Raw genomic sequence first — 20293 nt, 5'->3', positions numbered from 1 at the left:
TTGATGGCTGTTACATACCAGGGCCCAACCCAGACTAATCAGCAGCTGTGTCATACCTGCCTGCAACCTTGCAATGCCTTGCTGAAGTGGCTTCCACCTGGGCCACTCACAAACAAATCACATCCTGAGCATGTGTGTGTAACTGCAGCCTGACCAGGAACAGTTGGGTTACACTCAGGATCTCAACACCCTTGATTATACTGTAGGGTGACCCCAATCACTCCTCAGTCTTCGATTTCCCTCCCGAAATGTACATCCTTTGCTGCCCAGTCCTCTCCTGGACAATGCAAGCTACATTGTCCATTATTTCTTTAACAGCACTAATATGCATGCAATTTAGCTTCTCAGATACTTCTATTTAAACACACTGGATTAGATTGATTGACTACAAATATAGATTTTAAGTGAGTGTAAATAAGGAGGCATAGATGTGAGACATGGTTACAAGAAATATAAAGCTACAATGCAACTCGTGCCTAAGTTAACAAATAATGTGAAATTCAAAGCAAAAGTTTCCTCCCCACATGCTTCCAGCAGTCTTACTGACCAAACTTCTTAGGTCAGGACCCCTCCCCAAGTCCAATGGCTGCTTCCTTTTCCCTTCAGATGCAGTGAATCAATGGGAAGAGGCAGAGAGAGAGAGAGAGAGAGAGAGAGAGAGAGAGAGAGAGAGCGGTGCCTTTGGATGTCTGCCCCTTCTTTTTATAGTCCTATACCCCTTTGAGAAACATTTCCACCTGGTTACCAGAAGACAAAATGTCTATGTAGAAGGATGTTCCCTGATGCTTTTTCCTCACCTTTTGGGGCTTCCTTTGTTTCCCTTCCTTCTTGATGACTCTGGTTACTGTTTAGATACAAAATTAAGCAGAGCACACCTGTCTTTTTTTTGCCAGCCTGAGTTTGGGACATGTATTAATAACCTGATACTGTGTAATCTTATAACTTCACATACAGTAGCTCCTCACTTAACATTGTAGTTATGTTCCTGAAAAATGTGACTCTAAGTGAAACGATGTTAAGCGAATCCAGTTTCCCCATAAGAATTAATGTAAATAGGGGTGGTTAGGTTCCAGGGAATATTTTTATTTGGCAGACAAAAGGCACTATATACATTTTAAGCAATTTTAAACATGCAATTTAATACAGGTATAAGTTTTTAAAACAATGTTAAAGAAACAGTTTAATACTGCAATCATCATTGCTGAGTATGAAGCAATGGAGATGCCCCTGCCTAACCCTACACAGGCACAGCCCAGTGGCACTGCAGACAATGAGGCAGGCAAGGAGGCTGAAGTTGCCGTAGGTTAGGAGAAGCAGGTTGCGCAGCACCAGCGGCAGCTTCCCCTACTGTGCAAGCACCAGGGGCGGGAGGCTTAACCCTCAGCCTGCCCACTCCACCCCTTCCCCCAAGACCCCACCCTTAAGCTGCCTCTTCTCCCCCCACCTCCTCCCCCTTTACTCCACACGCCGCATCGTCCCTCCTCCCCCTCCCTCCACTGACTCCTGAATGCTGCAAACCAGCTAATTGCCATGGGCGGGGGGGGGGGGGAGAGGAAGCAGGGGGAAGGCGCTGATCTATGCAGTCTGCCAGCAGGAGGCGCTGCGGGGCCATAGAGTAGCTGATAGAGGGGGTGCCAGCTGTGGACAAACGAGCAGGTTCTGTAATGGAGCGGTGACGTAAAGTCGAAACAATGTTAAGCAAGAGGATGTTAAGTAGAGAGTTACTGTACATTATCAAAAATATTGTATTAATATTTACGATGAGAGCATGACTATTTCTAGTTGACTCAGAGCTTTATTTAGCACCTTAAAGCTGAGCTCTGTGTGCAGATAATATGCATGCAAGAGGGATAGTTTGTGAACTGCAGAAGTCTGTAGCATGCTGTGATCTCCTCCTGAGCTCCTCTGGTCATCATGTGGTCTCCATCAAGCAAAATGAGTGAATCTATCTTTCCTACTTTGGGGAATAACCTAGCAAGAGAAGGACAAAGCATACCATGGTGATTGGCATGCTACAAATAGCTAGATAATCTGGGATACTATTACATATCTTACAGGTTTTACATTCCATCTATTGGGGCCGGGACAACGAGGTGAATCTGAAACCAGGAATGACTGAGAAGATATCAGATAGAGCGCCAAACAATTAGTATGTTTCACCTGCATCTAAGGCCTGGTCTACACTAGGAGTTTATGTCGAATTTAGCAGCGTTAATTCGATTTAACCGTGCAACCGTCCACACCAGGATGCTAATTAGTTCGACCTAGAGGGCTCTTTAGTTCGAATTCGGTACTCCACCGCGACGAGGAGAGTAGCGCTAAATTCGACATGGCTATGTCAAATTAGGCTAGGTGTGGATGCAAATCGAACTTAGTAGCTCTGGGAGCTATCCCACAGTGCACCACTGTGTTGACGCTCTGGACAGCAGTCCGAGCTCAGATGTTCTGATCAGCCATACAGGAAAAACCCCGGGAAAATTTGAATTCCTTTTCCTGTCTGGCCAGTTCGAATCTCATTTCCTGTGTGGACGTCGTGGCGAGCTCAGCAGCACTGGCAGCGATGCAGAGCTCTCCAGCAGAGGAGTCCAGGGAATCTCAGAGTAGAAAGAGGGCCCCAGCATGGACTGACCGGGAAGTCTTGGATCTGATCGCTGTGTGGGGCGATGAGTCTATGCTTTCGGAGCTGTGCTCCAAAAAACAGAATACAAAGACCTACGAGAAAGTCTCCAAAGCCATGGCACTCAGAGGATACTGCCGGGATGCAACGCAGTGCCGCGTGAAAATCAAGGACCTGAGACAAGGCTACCAAAAAATCAAAGCGGCAAACGGACGCTCCGGAGCCCAGCCCCAGACATGCCGCTTCTACGAGGCACTGCATGCCATTCTCGGTGGGTCTGCCACCACTGCCCCACCAGTGACCGTGGACTCTGAGGATGGGATAGTGTCGACGGGCAGTTTCTCGGCGATGTTCGCGGATGGGGAAGATGAGGAAGGGTTTGTGGAGGACGAGGCAGGCGACAGCGCTTACAATACTGCTTTCCCTGACAGCCAGGATCTCTTCATCAGCCTCACAGAGATCCCCTACCAACCCTCCCCGGCCGTTAACCCGGACTCTGAATCAGGGGAAGGATCAGTCGGTAAGTGCTATAAACATGTAAACATTTATTTTTTAAAAAACAGGAATAAAAACTATATGAAAAGAAGGTCAATACATATAGGGATTGAACAGAAATCCTATTGGGACCATTCCACGAAGCTCTCATAGAGGTACTCGAAAAGCCTCCGCAGGAGGTTCCTGGGGAGAGGTGCCTTATTGGGTGCTCCGTGGAAGCACACTCTTCCGCACCAGGCCATCCTGAGGTACAGTGGGAGCATTGCCTCGACCAGCATGGCAGCATAGGGCCCTGGTCTGTGCAGGGATTCACGCAGCATGCGCTCTCTGTCTCTCCTAGTGACCCGCCTCAGGGTGATCTCACTCAGTGACTGCTGCATCTAATTAGGGGAATTACTGTAATGTTACTATTGTGAATGCTTGACTTTTCCTTTGCATAACAATGACCGTCGTTTAACAGCCACGTGTTGTAGGCTGCAGAGGAAAAACATACAGGGATCTTTCCCGGGGACAGCTGCGAGGGGCTGGAACAGGGTCAGACTTTATGCTTTCCAGATTGCCTGCAGCAGGAGGGCACTGCTATCCATTAACTGTTAAGCAGCCTAAAGTTTACGGCTTACCAGGCCTGGCTGCTACACGGATTCTGCTGTCCTGCTCCGCTTGTCCGATCTCCAGTGCAAGACCCCAGGCAATGAAAGCGAATGCCGAAAATTCGAACTTGTCCAGAGAGCACATGAGATAGGTGCCCTGTATGGTCTTGTTCACAGAAACTGAGTAGACTGTGTTCACTGTTCGCAAACATGTATCTTTGCAAGGAAATCACTTCCTTTTTCCCATCACACAGCTGCGGCTCTTTCCCGAACTGCCCCGGCATCCCCCTCACAGAGGCTGGCGCAGATTAGGCGGCGAAAGAAAAAGACTCGGGACGAGATGTTCGCTGAACTGATGGCCTGCTCCAGAGCCGAGGCGGCCCAGCAGAGCCAGTGGAGGGAGACCCTCTCTCAGCAGCAGCGCTCACACAGCGAACGGGAGGACAGGTGGCGGCAGGAAGACCAGCAGGCGACTCAAACGCTGCTTGGACTAATGAGGGAGCAAACGGACACGCTCCGGCGCCTTGTGGATGTTCTGCAGGAACGCAGGCAGGAGCAGAGAGCCCCCCTGAACTGTATCTGCAACCGCCCTCCCCCGCCACAAAGTCCTGTCCCCCCCTTACCCAAAATCACGAGAAGGAGGGGCGCTAGGGGTCGTTAAAACTGTCACTCCACCCCAGCAGAGCGCTCATGTACCAAACAGCTCTCATTCCCTAAAGTATGATAATTGTTTCCCTTCCTGGCTCACCCAATCCAAAATCCCAGTTTCATCCCCCAACTGTGTAGTTGAGTATTAAAAATAGTTTGCTATTCATTACTGTTTCCATCATGTTTCTTTGCAGAAGACTTTGTGTGAAGGGGAGATAGGGGTTTGTTAATTGCATAGGACAACCACCATTAGCAGGGTACAGACATGGGGGCAGGATCAACAGCAGGTCACACACAGAGTGCAGTCACTAGGCACCCGGGTCACTCTGGGAGGTGTATGCTGCCCCAGGGTCCGAGCGCCTGGCATCCACAAATGGCAAGGCAGGCTGCCCTTACCATGCCCTTCCACCCTAGCCATGAACCTCTCCGATGCCCTGAGCCCCAGCCAGAGCCATCATCCCCCCACACCTACTCACCCTTCCCACACACCCCTCACCCCTTCCTGCAAACCCACCCCTTCCTGCACACACTCCTGTAACCGTCCTCCCCCCAGAGACCGCTGTAGGAGCAGGAGCCTGTCAGTCCTCGAGTGTAGAAGCGGTCTGTACATCACTGCACACCGTACCCACCACAGTCTGTGTCCCTGTTTGAACCCTTGAACGTGAATTTGTTAGTAAAGAAAACTTTGTTAATTAAAAATGTTCCAATAACTTTATTTTTAAATGTCTGTTGGAAGGGGGGAAACCTGTTGAACGGGGATGTAACCGCTGAAAAAAGTCAATAGTAACTGAAACAGGGGCAGGTTCAGCTTCTCTGTAAAGAGACTGGACATTCATAGGTTACCCTGCTCTCTGAGGAACCTAGCTTTCAAAGCCTCCCGGATGCACAGCGCTTCCCGCTGGGCTCTTCTAATGGCACGGGTGTCTGGCTGAGAGTAATCAGCAGCCAGGCGATTTGCCTCAACCTCCCATCCCGCCATAAAGGTCTCCCCCTTGCTCTCACAGAGATTGTGGAGCACACAGCAAGCTGCAATAACAATGGGGATATTGGTTTCGCTGAGATCCGAGCGAGTCAGTAAGCTCCTCCATCTCCCCTTGAGACGTCCGAAAGCACACTCCACCACCATTCTGCACTTGCTCAGCCGGTAGTTGAAGAGCTCCTTGTCACTGTCCAGGGCGCCTGTATAGGGCTTCATGAGCCAGGGCATTAGCGGGTAGGCTGGGTCCCCGAGGATCACTGTAGGCATCTCCACATCCCCAACAATTATTTTGTGGTCCGGGAAGAAACTACCTTCCTGCAGGCATCTAAACAGACCAGAGTTCCTGAAAACACGCGCGTCATGAACCTTGCCCGGCCACCCGACGTAGATGTTGGTAAAACGTCCCCTATGGTCCACCAGTGCTTGCAGCACCATTGAGAAGTAGCCCTTTCAGTTAATATACTGGCTGGCCTGGTGGGCCAGTCCCAGGATAGGGATGTGAGTGCCATCTATAGCCCCACCGCAGTTTGGGAATCCCATCGCGGCGAAGCCATCTATGACGACCTGGACGTTTCCCAGGGTCACCACCTTCGAGAGCAGTAGGTCAACGATTGCGTGGGCTACTTGCATCACAGCAACCCCCACGGTAGATTTGCCCACGCCAAAGTGGTTCGCTACTGACCGGTAGCTGTCTGGCGTGGCAAGTTTCCAGAGGGCTATGGCCACTCGCTTCTGCACAGTCAGGGCTGCTCGCATCCGGGTGTCCTGGCGCTTCAGGGCAGGGGCTAGCAAGTCACACAGTTCAAGGAAAGTGCCCTTACGCATCCTGAAGCTTCGCAGCCACTGTGATTCATCCCAGACCTGCAGCACTATGCAGTCCCACCAGTCCGCGCTTGTTTCCTGGGCCCAGAATCGCCGTTCCAGAGCATGAACGTGACCCATTGCCACCATGATCTCCGCGGCGTGGGATCCCGTGCTTTGTGAGAGGTCTGTGCCACTCTGACACTTCATGTCCTCACCGCGCTGCCGGAGCCTCCTCGCCCGATTTCTCAGCAGCTCACTGTGGAAGAGGTGGACGATAAGGTGCGAGGAGTTGACAACGGCCATAAGTGCAGCGATGATCGCAGCGGGCTCCATGCTCGCAGTGCTGTGGCGTCCGCGCTGTCACTGACCAGAAAAGTGCGGTAACAGATTTCCCGCCGGCGCTTTCAGGGAGAGAGGGCAGGAGTGACGGTTGAATGACGACAGTTACCCAAAACCACCCTCGACACATTTTTCCCCCAGCAGGCATTGGGGGCTCTACCCAGCATTCCAATGGGCAGCGGGGACTGCGGGAACTGTGGGATAGCTGCCCAGAATGCACCGCTTCCAATATCGATGCTTGCCCCATTAGTGTGGACTCACAAAGTCGAATTAGTGTCCTTAGTGTGGATACACAAATTCGAATTCATAAGGTCGAATCCACAAATTCGACCTAAGTTAAATTGAACTACTCTTGTAGTGTAGACATACCCTAACTTTCTGTTCCTTTGATTCCAAATTTGTTGCTAAGGCTAGTTGAAAATTTTTCTTGAGACTTTTTTTCCATGAAATTATCTTTCCCCTGGAAATTATCAGCTTTCCATCAAAATTCCAAACTCCCCTCCTCCCTAAACTGTGGCTGTGGGACTCTGGTGATGATCCAGGGCAGTTCAGGAAGAGGAGAGACCATCATGCACGATTAGGGATGTAGTACAGCCTGGGAGCCTGTAAAATGGAAGAGATTCGTAGTGTGTGGTATCTGATGCACACATGTGCCATTTCTGACTTGAAATATGAAGTTCTTAACAAAAAGATTTCGGTCTCCACAAACAAACCCGCTCTGTGGATCAGCTCTACACAGTAGCCAGCTTGTACTGAAAACATCAGGATGAAATATACCTCTAGCCTCATACTCTGTAACTCTGTTAGAAATTGCATCATTTAATAACACGGCAGAAAAGAGTGGGCCAAATTAATCCCCAGGGCACCAATTACACCAAGGTGGCTTTGGTTCACTGAATGTATTAATTAGGTGTAATGGCTCTCTGAGCTCAGGTATTCCCACTTGCTTCAGGGATCATGTCCCATAGATCACACATCTCACTATAAAACTTCCCGAATGCTTCAAACTGGCAGTTTCTGTCGATGGGGAAACACCAACACATCTCTCTCTCTCTTCTCAGCAGGTACGAGCTATTGTCCTGAATTACAGTCACACACACAAACGGACACCATGGGGATCAACAGATATTGAAATGAAGACCTCCAGCACTAAAAGCCTCAGCCCCAACCCCTACCCCTTCAGCTAAAGGAGCAACCTCCTTGCTTGGAAAATATAGGCAATTACATAGTCACTGAAGCCAGTGCTTTCCATTGTGTCTCTGGCTTTTCATAAAGGCTAAAGTAAATACCAAAAAGCTTAGCAGAGTAAGCAACTTTACCCCAAACCGACATGCCAAGCCACAGAGCTCCCTTTGCCCAAAGAAGATAGAAAGATTGACACTCCTCTACTCTCACTCCTTTTTGAGCTTACAAATAATCTCCTCACAGTGAAAATTTTTTCACCATGATTCTCTTACAGCAGAGTCACAAGTCACTGTTTGCTGCTTGGATTAGTGAACAGGAGTGTTCATATGTGGGGCATGATTAACCTGTGTGTCATTGTATTTACGCAGTTTCTATTTTATTGAACAACTGGAATGACCAGCTGTGAACATCTGGCTCTGTGGACTAAGCCCTTCCCTGAGCGGATACTGATGTCCATTAAGAAACTGATCTCCATTTATCTTCACTTACTTCATTACAGAGAAGGGACAGGTTTTCTGCACCATGCACCTGCCCACATCTCTGTAGCTGCCTGATCTGTGTTCAGAGGAGATGGAAAAGGGAAATCACTCGGAGGCGACTGAGTTCATTCTTTCAGGACTGACAGATCGTCCGGAACTGCAGGTCCCCCTGTTTGTGGTATTCCTACTGATTTATGGTATCACCCTGGTGGGAAATGGGGGGATGATCTTGTTAATCATGATTGACCCCCGACTCCACACTCCCATGTACTTTTTCCTCAGTAATTTGTTTTTCTGTGACCTCTGCTATTCCTCAACAATTTGCCCTAAGATGCTGCTGAATTTCTTAGTGGAGAGGAAAAGCATTTCTTACACTGCCTGTGCTGTGCAAATGAATCTCTCGGACGCTTTTACTGATGTTGAGTGCCTCTTGCTGGCTGTGATGGCATATGACCGTTACGTGGCCATCTGTAACCCGCTGCTCTATACGGTCACCATGTCCAGGAAACTTTGTAAACAGCTGGTGGCTGCGGTGTACGCTGTGGGATTGGTGGATTCAATTATATACACGTGTTTTACATTTCGGCTGTCATTCTGCAGCTCCAACATCATCAATCATTTCTTCTGTGATATCCCCCCACTGCTGGCGCTCTCCTGTTCTGACACCCGCATCAATGAGATTGTGTTGTTTATGTTAGTGTGCTGCATTATAGTGAGCAGCCTTGTAACAATCCTCCTCTCCTATGTCTATATCACCTCCACCATCCTGCAGATCCGCTCCACCGAGGGGAGGCACAAAGCCTTCTCCACCTGCTCTTTCCACTTGACTGCTGTGGTCCTGCTTTTTGGCACCCTCCTCTTCGTGTATTTACGTCCCCCCTCCAGCTATTCCATGGACACAGACAAAGTAGCCTCAGTGTTTTACACGCTGGTGATCCCTATGTTGAACCCCCTCATCTACAGCCTGAGGAACACGGAGGTGAAGGACGCCCTGAGGAAAACAATGAATAAACTCCTAACCAATTCCTGAATGTGTTTAACTCTTTACTGGTTTAGTGATGGGGAGTGGAAAGAGGTGAATTCAATTCCCAGTCCATTGTAAAGTAATTTTGCAGAGTCGGTGGTAGTATTGTTCATTATTGTATTGTTATTAATTTCTTTGTATTCCAACAAGGTCTGCTGGCCCCAACTGAGATCGGGGACAAATCACAGGAAGCATCAGAGGTCCAGAAAGAGGGAATCATTTATGAGCTGGTGGCTAGGGACATCCACCTAGAGGGTGAGATGCTCAACTTCACGTTTCTGTTCCAATGGTTATTGAATTAGTTATCCACAGTAGAACAACTTTGAAAGAGATTGAAAGGAACCCAGACTGGAAGAGCACATCACTCAGGGGCATATCCATGTGCATAGTGCGATAGGTTTGGTCACAGAAACCCCTATTGGAACTGTCACCTTTTCTGCTGAAATTACCTCTGAGCCCATTTTCCCTGCCAGCTTGGGACTCCAGAACCCTGCCTTGTTGAGCCAGAGATGCTAGCCTGCTGCAACACACACCCAGGGTCTGGGACCCAGCCGGAAAGCTGCAGGTCTAGACTGAAATGAGCTCAGCAAGATACCTGTCTCCAGAGCACAGACACCCAGCGCCCAGTGGGATCTAAACCCCAAACAAATCCATTTTATTCTGTATAAAGTTTATACAGTATAAAATGATAAATCTTCACCCTCTATATCACTGCAAGAGAGCTATGCACAACTGTTTGCCCTCCCAGGTAACAGTTATTTATAAATAAACAAAAGTGATTTTATTAAGTATAAAAAGTTGGATTTTAGTGATTTTAGTTAGTAACAAAGTAAGTCACAAAGCTAAATAAAACAAAAGACGGAAAGGTAGGCTTAATATACCCAGAAATCAGTTACAAATGTTAACTTATCACTCCAGTTACTTCAGGTAAAATCCTTCTCAGGTCCCATACCTTTTGTGACCTGGGTCGAGCCTGTTCTTCCCCACCCCTGTGGTTACAGTCCTTTCATTTCCAGGTGCTTGCAGGTATCTCTGTGGGGTGGGGAGGTCGTCTCTTAAGCCAACTGAAGATACTCATTGTTTGCCTTCCTCACTTTATATAGAACACCCCTACAGAGGAAAACCTTTGTTTGAAATTCCACTCCCCTCTGGAAAAGTACCAGCTTCAAGATGGATTCCAGTATCAGATGATATTGTTACATGTCAATGTAAGATGCCAGTGTGAGGTTGCACCCCATAAGGCTTTATGAAAATATGTTTATGAATGTAAATATGACATGACTGGAATATGTTTTATACTACACATGCCATGTAACATATCCCTGCAAAGGTTCTGATCTACTGAATACATTCCTCCCACTTGTTTGCCTGTATCATTTTTGTAATCAAATTTATGAATATTGGATATGTACTTTTTAATTTTAAATACCCTCAGTGAAGCAGTTGGTCAGCTTCCTGAGAAAGGACTATTCTCAGTAAGTGCCCCGTCAAGAAACACTTAAGCCAACAGTGAACTTGGAGACATCAATCCACATGTGAGCTTTCCCAGGAATGTGGCTTGGCTGGTAAGGAATTCAGTCATGCATGGATATGTGACTTGCCCATGTGACTCCAAAACTGCATCTTGAAGCTGGGATTCTACACAGGGGGAGGGAGGGGTGTCCACCCACAAGAGAAACTCTATTTAAACCTTTTGGAGACTTTCCATTTTGTCTTCAGCTGGTTCAAGAAATATTCTTTGGGGCTGGAGAGGCTACTTGAAAGAAACTAGTACAAAGGACAGTAACTACAGGGGGTGTGCGTGACTGCTGGACCCAGACTAGAAGGAGACTAGTCTGTAAAAGGGACAAAGCTATTCGGAGCATTTGTACCACTTTGTGAATATTATCAGATCAATCCAAAGGGTATTGGTTTTGACAATAAATTATTAGTCCAGAAGAAATTCACCCATTTCTAGACATCTTTGAGTAATTTCCCATCATTGGGACACAAAGCGACATTTGGAGAGGTGACCAACAAATAAAGTGTAATACATTCACCTCAGTTTTGTATCATATTAAAAAGACCTCACGGGAGAGCCAGAGATCCAGACCAGCGGATACTCTGGCCCTCTGTGTTCCATTTCCACAAAGAAAGACACGGCAACAACATTAATTGCATGTGCTGTGCTCACCTGTTGTCCTGGGTGCAAACATGCTCCAGGAATCAAATCTCAAAGTCATCAAAGCAAATTTAACCTCTGCCACCCAAGGAAGCAGCTCCCGAGGAATTAAAGGCAACGTTTTTATGGTTAGCAAACAGGGAAATGTTTGACCCTTAGTCTGATTTTAGGGTACTGAGCAAGTACTGCTTCCGTCCTTCTCAACTCAATGTAAGTGAAGGGAGGGAAAATAAAGAGGTGTCACCAAGTCATGGGATAACAAGTTAGTTTCAGAGCATTTCAGCCTTCAATTGAAAGGACAGTGAGCCATTCATGGGAGGGGAAGGAAGGAATTACTGTGAGAGGAGAAATTTCAAATTTTCTGAACATATTTACCTATCAAAAGAAGGACAGAGCTTTAACAAGGGAGGGAGAAGAGTGACTGGAAAAGGAGAGAAAAATAGCTTTAATAGGGAGGGGGAAAACTCACCCATCAATTCAGGGAATGTCTATACTAAGGTCATTACAGCTTTGGTGTGCAGGAGTGCCGTAGTGTAGATGTTTTCCACAATGATGGAAAGGTTTTTCCTTAGATGTAGTTAATCCACGTCTCCGAGAGGCAGTAGCTCGGTCAATGGAAGAATTACGCTGAGGGTCAGTGCAAGCTAACTGCCTCGCACAGGGTGTGAAATGTTTTTCTGCCCTGTGTGACGGAGCTCTATTGATCTAATTTTTAAGCATAAACCAGGCCTCAGAGAAGCGGTCGATGGAAAAGATCAGTTGGGAAATCTAGTCCTATCTCCCTGCCAGGGCAGCAGAATCCCCTTCGGGTCTTTTTTGTTCAGGCTGATTGGAAATATTCCAGCTGTCTCAGCTTCCCAGTAGAGATTATTCTGCATTCTGACCGAGCTCAGTGTCTGGCTGTGTGTGTGTGTATTGGGCACTCTGTGTGTGTGTGTGTTTGTTATGTAGTTGGCACTGTGTGTGTGTAGTGGGCACTATGTCTGTGTATGTGTGTTTGGTGTGCATTGAGCATATGTGTGTGCATGTGGTGTGGGGTAGAGTGAAGCTGAATGTCTAGTGTAGGCAGGTGTATGTCCCTTGCCATCCCCACTGCTCAGGCTGGCATCCCCCCTCCTCCCAGTGCAGGGCTCCTCGTCAGATCATAGAATCATAGGACTGGAAGGGACCTCGAGAGGTCGTCTAGTCCAGTCCCCTGCACTCATGGCAGTTTGAAGTATTATCTAGAGCATCACTGACAGGTGTTTGTCTAACTTATTCTTAAAAATCTCCAGTGGTGGAGATTCCACAACCTTCCTGGACAAGTTATTAGAGTACTTAGCCATCCTCACTGTTGGGATGCTTTTCCTATTGTCCAACCTAAACAACCCTTACTGCAATTGAAGTCCATCAGTTCTTGTCCTATCCTTCCTCCCATCCCCCACTGTTTTGCAATTTTATTCCTAAACTCTGTGTGATGAGTTGGGTCACAGAAACTCCTTTGGGACTGCCACCAGATGTGCCTAGACTACCTCTGAGCCTGTTTTCTCTGCCAGCTTCGGTCTTTAGTACTTTACCTTGTTTGAGTGAGACCGTTTGCCTGCTGCAAACACAGAGCCAAGTCTGAAACTCGTCCCCCACAAGCTGCAGGCTAAACTGAAAACAGCTTATGAATGGCTCCTGTCTCCAGCATTCAGATGCCCAGCTCCCAGTCAGGTCCAAACCCCAAATAAATCCATTTTACCCTATATAAAGCTTATACAGGCTAAACTCATAAATTGTTCGCCCTCTGTAACACTGATAGAGAGAGATGCACAGCTGTTCCCCCCCCCTCAGGTATTAATACATACTCTGGGTTAATTAATAAGTAAAAAGTGATTTTATTAAATACAAAAAGTAGGATTTAAGTGGTTCCTAGTAATAACAGACAGAACAAAGTTAATTATTAAACAATATTATAGTAAACCACATAAGTCTTAGCCTAATACAGTAAAAACTACATGCAGGTAAATTTCAGCCTCAGAGATGTTCCAATAAGCCTGTTTTACAGATTAGACTTCCTCCTAGTCTGGGTCCAGCAATCACTCACACTCCTTTAATTATTGTCCTTTGTTCCAGTATCTTTCAGGCATCTCCTTGGGGTGGAGAGGCTATCTTTTGTGCCAGCTGAAGATAAAATGGAGGGGTCCCCCCAGAGGCTTATATAGTCTCTCTCCTGTGGGTGGAAATCCCTTCCCCACTCCTATGCAGAATCCAGCTCCAAGATGGAGTTTTGGAGTCACATGGGGAAGTCACATGCATGACTCTGTTCCTTACCGGCTGACACCAAATTCCCAGGAAAGCTCAGATGTTAATTGGCTTCTCTCAAAGTTCATTGTTTGCTTAAGTGTCTCTTGATTGGGCACTTACAGAGAATAGTCTTTTCTCAAGAACCTGACCAACTGCTTCACTGAGGCTACTTAAAATCAAATAAGTCCATAGCCAATATTCATAATTTTGAATACAGGAATGATACATGAATTCAAATAGGATGACTATATCCAGTAAATCATAACCTTTGTCGAGATATGTTACATGGCATATCTATCATAAAACATAGTGCCGTTATGTCATATTTACACTCATAAGCCAATTTCAATAAAACATTATGGGGTGCAATGTCACACATTGTTTCATGGACTATAAATTATAGGAAATAAATAAAATTAACAAAAGAATCAGGATGCAGCTGGCATGCTTGGAGATATTTTGTTGTAGCATCTGCAGAGTTGTTGCAGAGATTATCTTTGTTAACCACCAGTTTAGGGAATATCCTACTTTTTGGAGTCTGCCCTGACCTTGGCATTCACAGGGAGCACTGCCCCAGGCTCCTCTGGGTCACAGGAGGCAGAGGAGCCAGGAGGAGGAGTTATGAGTGTGACACTGTAGTCTATATGATTTTATAAAAATATGCTAATGAGTGAATATAATTTAAGTGGAATATTCTTCATGCAAAAGGTCTCTTGTAAGGTATCATTACAAAGTTTATAATCTACTGAGTGTGGTCATCCTATTTGTATAAATGTACCGATCTTGTATCTGAAACCAGAAATATGAAATTTAACTTTGAGGGCCTATTGTAATTTTGCAAAGTGTGGGCCATTAATGGTGGTTTGGAATCTTGATGACTCCCATTAAGCAGGACAATTGTCTGCAGATTACTCTGTTTTATTTGTAAGTCTCCCCGTATACCTGTCTGCTGGCAAGTGGGTAATAAAGTCTTGCAGTGACATGTGATCATGTCACCTGAACTGGAATCCATCTTTAGCCTGGTGCTTTTCCATTGAGAAGGAGGGGGTGGGAACCCAGAGGGACAAAGGATTTCCACCTTGTGCAAGAGACATATAAGGGGTTGGGACAGGGAAAGAGGAGAGGAGCCATCACGAGGACTCCCCTAGCTACCACCTGAGCTGGAACAAGAGCTGTACCAGGGGAAAGAATTGTGCCCAGGCCTGGAAGGTGTCCAGTCTGAGGAAAAAACGTACTGAAGTATCCCTGAGGGTGAGATTATCTTTATTCACGTTGATTAGACATAGATTTGCGTGTTTTAATTTATTTTGCTTGGTGATTTACTTTGTTCTGTCTGTTATTACTTGGAACTGCTTAAATCCTACTTTCTGTATTTAATAAAATCACTTTTTACTTATTAAGCTTTATACAGGGTAAAACAGTTTTGTCTGGGTTAGACCCCGTTGCGAGTTGAGCATCTCAGGCCTGGTCTACACTAGGGGGTGGGGTCGATGTAAGATACGCAACTTCAGCTACGGGAATAGCATAGCTGACGATGAAGTATCTTATTTCGACTTACCTCCCATCCTCACGGGGTGGGATTGACCGCCGCGGCTCCCCCTGTCAACTCCACTACCATCGCTCACCCTGGTGGAGTTCTGGAGTCGACGGGAGCGCGTTCGGGGATCGATATATCGTGTCTAGATGAGACGAGATATATCGATCCCCGATAAACCGATAGCTACCCGCCGATCCAGCGCGTAGTGTATACATTACCTCAGTGTTAAAGACAAGAACACTTCTGTTAGCTGCTTTCAGGTAAACCTGCAGCTTTGAGGCAAGTAATTCAGACCCTGGGTCCTTGTTGGAGCAAATGGGACTGTCTGGCTCAGCAAGACAGGGTGCTGGGGCCCCGCGTTGGCAGGGAAAGGAGGAGCAGAGGTAGTCTTGTCACATCAGGGGGGTCCTGTAATCTAACCCATCACAATGAGCATGACTCCTAGAGGAAGTAGGGACATAGTGTTTCCTGAGCAGAGACCTGCAGTGACAAACTTGGAGGTTCTGAATACAGAGATTGCTGGCTGTTGGTTGTTTCTGCTGGTGTTCAGAGAAGCAGGACTTTATGTACATTCTTTGTAATCCCTCCTCCACAGATTATACCATGGAATAGGGCTGACTTGGATCATCACTTTTTCCTCCTAATACACGCAACCCTGCAATGCCTCACAGGTTGGCACCACTTAGGAGAAGGGGGCACTAACTTGCCCTGAAACACAGATAATACCAGCCAAGCCTGAACACCCATGGGGGATAATTTCTGCTACCACAGTGCAGAAAGGAAGAGTCTTCACTGGGCCTGCCATGGATCTACTTGTGAGGAGGTGATGACAACAATTTTCTTGTGCATCTGCAGCCATGGATCAATGCATGAGCCCATCCCTGTGGTGACCTCACCCTTTCATGTCAATTGGACACTACTGTCAATCAGCACCACACCTTTGGTGTTACTGGGATAGTTTCTAGGTTGGTGGCTGCGACATACCAGGGTTCAACTCAGACTAATCAGCAGCTGTGTCACACCTGCCTGCAACCTTGTAATGCCTTGCTGAAGTGGCTTCCACCTGGGCCACTCACAAACAACCATCTAGCAGGCAAATCACGCCCTGAGCATGTGTGTGTAATTGCAGCCGGGCCAGGAATAGTTGGTTATACTGCAAGGTGACCCCAACACACACCCCAGTCTTCGATTTCCCTCCCAAAATGTACATCCTGTGCTGCCCAGTCCTCTCCTGGACAATACAAGTTACACTGTCCATTATTTCTTTAGTAGCATTAATATGCATGCAACGTAGTTTCTCAGACACTTCTATTTAAACACACTGCATTAGTTGAAACAATAAAACTAAGTTTATTGACTACCCAGATAGATTTTAAGTGAGTGGAAATAAGGAGGCATAGAAGTCGGACATGGTTACAAGAAAAATAAAGCTACAATGCAACTTGTGCTTAACAACAAACGATGTGAAATTCCTAGCAAAAGTTTCCTCCCCACATGCTTTCAGCAGTCTTATTGACCAAACGTCTTAAGTCAGGACCCCTCCCCTAGTCCAATGCTTCCTTTATCCCTTCAGATGCAGTGAATCAAAGGGCAAAGAGAGAGAGGGGGGGTGCCTTTGGATGTCTGCCCCGCCTGTTTATAGTCCTACCCCTCTCTGAGAAACATTTCCAGCTGGTTACCAGAAGATAAAATGTCTGTGTAGAAGGATGTTCCATGCTGCTTTTTCCTTACCTTTTTGGGCTTCCTTGTTTCCCTTCCTCCTTGAAGATTCTGGTTACTGTTTAGATACAAAATTAAGCAGAGCACACATTTCTTTGTTTAAGACAGACCAGTTTTCCAGTCTCAGTTTGGAACAGGTATGACTAACACAATGCAGTGAAATCATAACTTCACATACATTATAAAAAGATGTATTACTGTTTGCGATGAGAGCAGGACTATTTCTAGTTGACTCACAGATTCATTTAGCATCTTAAAGCTGAGCTCGGTGTGCAGATAATAGGTATGCAAGAGGGATAGTTTTGTGAACGGCTGAAGTCCGTAGCATGCTGTGGCCTCCTCCTGAACTCCTCTGGTCATCATGTGGGCTCCATCAAGCAAAATGAGTGAACCTAACTTTCCTACTTTGGGGAGTAACCTAGCAAAGGAAGGATCTAGGATACCATGGTGACTGGCATGCTATATATAGCTAGATAATCTGAGTACTCCTTCATGTCTTACATTCCATCTATTGGTGCTGGGACAATGAGGTGATTCTGAAACCAGGAAGGACAGAGAGGATATCAGCTACAACTGCAAACAATTGGTACTTTTCACCTGTATCTAACTTTCTGTTTCTTTGATTCCAAATTTGTTGCTCAGGCTGGTTGAAAATTTTTCTTGAGACTTTTTTTGATGGGGAATTGGAATTTCCATGTAACTATTTTTTCCATGAAATTATTTTTCCCAGGAAATTATCACCTTTCCATCAAAATACTAAACTCTCCTCCTCCCTAAACCGTGGCTGTGGGACTCTGGTGAAGTTCCAGGGCAGTTCAGCAAGAGGAGAGACCATCATGTAATCCACCCTGGGAACCTGGCCCATGGAAGAGATTGGTGGTGTGTAAAAATGAGGCACTTCAGTGGTATTTCCAAGTCGAAATATTAAGTTTTAGCAAGAAGATTTCAGTCTCCACACACAAAAAAAACAAACAAAAAGATCCTTTGTTGATCAGCTCTACACAGTACCCAGCTTGCACTGACAAGAACAGGGTGAAATATACCCCTAACCTCTTACTCTGTAACTCTGGTAGAAATTGCATCATTTAATAGCACAGTAAGAAAGAGGGGTCAAATTAATCCCCAGGGCACCAATTACACCATGGTGGCTTTGGGTCACTGAACACATTAATTAGGTTTTATGGCTCGCTGAGCTCAAGTATTCCCAGTTGCTTCTGCAATTATGTCCCATAGATCACACAGCTCAGTATAAAATTTCCTGCATGCTCCAAACTGGCAGTTTCTATTGATGGGGAAATGCCACCGCATCTCTCTCTCTCTCTCTTCTCAGCAGGTACGTGCTATTACCCTGAATTACAGTCACACACACATGCAGACACCATGATGATCAGCAGGTATTGAATGGAAGACCTCCAGCACTAAAAGCCTCAGCCCTAACTCCTACCCCTTCAGCTAAAGGAGCGACCTCCTTGCTTGGAAAATATAGGCAATTACATAGTCACTGAAGCCAGTGCTTTCCATAGTGTCTCTGGGTTTTCATACCAGCTAAAATAAATGCCAAAAAGCTTAATTAGCAGAATAAGCAAATTTACCCCAAACCGACATGCCAAGCCACAGAGCTCCCCTTGCCCAAAGAGGATAGAAAGATTGACAATCCATTCCGCTCACCCCTTCTTTACCAAACAAATAATCTCTCCAGACTGAGATGGTTTTCATCCTGATTCTCTTACAGCAGATTGACAAGTCCCTGTTTGCTGCTCAGATTAGTGAAAAGGAGTGTCCCTGTGTGGGTCATGATTAACCTCCATGTCATTGTATTTATGCAGTGTGTATTTTATTAAACAACTGGAATGACCAGCTGTGAACATCTGTCTCTGTGGACTAAGCCCTTCCCAGAGTGGGTACTGATGTCCATTAAGAAACTGATCTCCATTTATCTTAACTTACTTCATTACAGAGAAGGGACAGGTTTTCTGCACCATCCACCTGCCCACAGCTCTGTAGCTTCCTGATCTCTGTTCAGAGGAGATGGAAAAGGGAAATCACTCGGAGGCGACTGAGTTCATTCTCTCAGGACTGACAGATCGTCCGGAGCTGCAGGTTCCCCTCTTCGGGGTATTCCTACTGATTTATGGTATCACCCTTGTAGGGAATGGGGGGATGATCTTGTTAATCATGATTGATCCCCGACTCCACACCCCCATGTACTTTTTCCTCAGTAATTTATCTTTCTGTGACCTCTGCTTTTCCTCTATAATTTCCCCTAAGATGCTGCTGAATTTCTTAGAACAGAGGAAAAGCATTTCTTACACTGCCTGCGCTGTGCAACTGTATCTCATTATCATTTTTGCAGATGTTGAGTGCCTCTTGCTGGCTGTGATGGCGTATGACCGTTATGTGGCCATCTATAACCCGCTGCACTATAAGGTCACCATGTCCAGGCAGCTTTGTAAAAGGCTGGTGGTCGGGGTGTACGCTGTGGGGCTGGTGGATTCAGTGATACAAACATGTTTTACATTTCAGCTGTCATTCTGCAGCTCCAACATCATCAATCATTTCTTCTGTGACATCCCATCACTGTTGGTGCTCTCCTGTTCTGACACCCACATCAATGAGATTGTGTTCTTTGCTTTCACATGCTGCATTACACTGAGCAGTTTTGTCACTATCCTCCTCTCCTATGTCTATATTGCCTCCACCGTCCTGCAGATCCGCTCTGCTGAGGGGCGGTGCAAAGCCTTCTCCACCTGCTCTTTCCACTTGACTGCTGTGGTCCTGCTTTTTGGCACGGTCCTCTTCATGTATTTACGTCCCCCCTCCAGCTATTCCATGGACACAGACAAAGTGGCCTCAGCATTTTACATGGTTGTGATCCCCATGTTGAACCCCCTCATCTACAGCCTGAGAAACACAGAGGTGAAGGACACCCTGAGGAGAGCAATAAATAAACCCCGAACCAATTTTTGAATCTGTTTAACTCTGTACTGATTTAGTGACGGGGAGCGGAAACAGGTGAATTCAATTTCCAGCCCATTGCGATGTATTTTCACAGACCCCATGGTTATATTCTTGTTATTATTAATTTGTTTGTATTCCAACAAGGTCTGCAGGCCCCGACTGAGATCAGTGGACAAAACACTGGAAGCATCACAAGCCAGAGAGAATGATTCTATAGGCTGGTGGACTAGACGGTGAGATGCTCAACTTCATGTCTTTGTTCCAATGGTTATTTAATGAGTTAGCCACAGTAGAACAAAGATTGAGAGCAACCCAGATTGGAAGAGCACATCACTCAGGGGCTGGGATGCTTTCTGGAAATGCAGGAAACCCAAATGCATAGTGTGACATGTTCGGTCACCTGATGTGCTGAAATTACCTCTGATCCCGTTTACCCTGCCAGCCTGGGCCTCCAGAACCCTGCCTTGCTGAGCCAGACACGCTAGCCTGC

General features: G+C 46.4%; 2 protein-coding genes across 2 annotated transcripts; both read left to right on the top strand.

The window, feature by feature from the left end:
* Positions 1 to 8227: 8227 nt before the first annotated feature.
* LOC120403438 (olfactory receptor 1019-like) lies at positions 8228 to 9166 on the top strand. Its single transcript, XM_039534507.1, has one exon. It carries the CDS (start codon positions 8228 to 8230, stop codon positions 9164 to 9166), a length of 939 nt encoding a protein of 312 aa, XP_039390441.1.
* A 9707-nt stretch (positions 9167 to 18873) lies between these two features.
* On the top strand, positions 18874 to 19812 carry LOC120403447 (olfactory receptor 1019-like). The gene has a single exon (XM_039534517.1). The coding sequence runs from the start codon at positions 18874 to 18876 to the stop codon at positions 19810 to 19812; it is 939 nt and encodes a 312-aa protein (XP_039390451.1).
* The last annotated feature ends 481 nt before the right edge of the window (positions 19813 to 20293 follow it).

This window comes from Mauremys reevesii, linkage group 4, assembly GCF_016161935.1.
Source record: "Mauremys reevesii isolate NIE-2019 linkage group 4, ASM1616193v1, whole genome shotgun sequence".
NCBI classification, from domain to species: domain Eukaryota; kingdom Metazoa; phylum Chordata; order Testudines; family Geoemydidae; genus Mauremys; species Mauremys reevesii.
The sequence above is the reverse complement of the archived record's forward strand: the minus strand, read 5'-3'. Positions and strand labels throughout refer to the sequence as shown.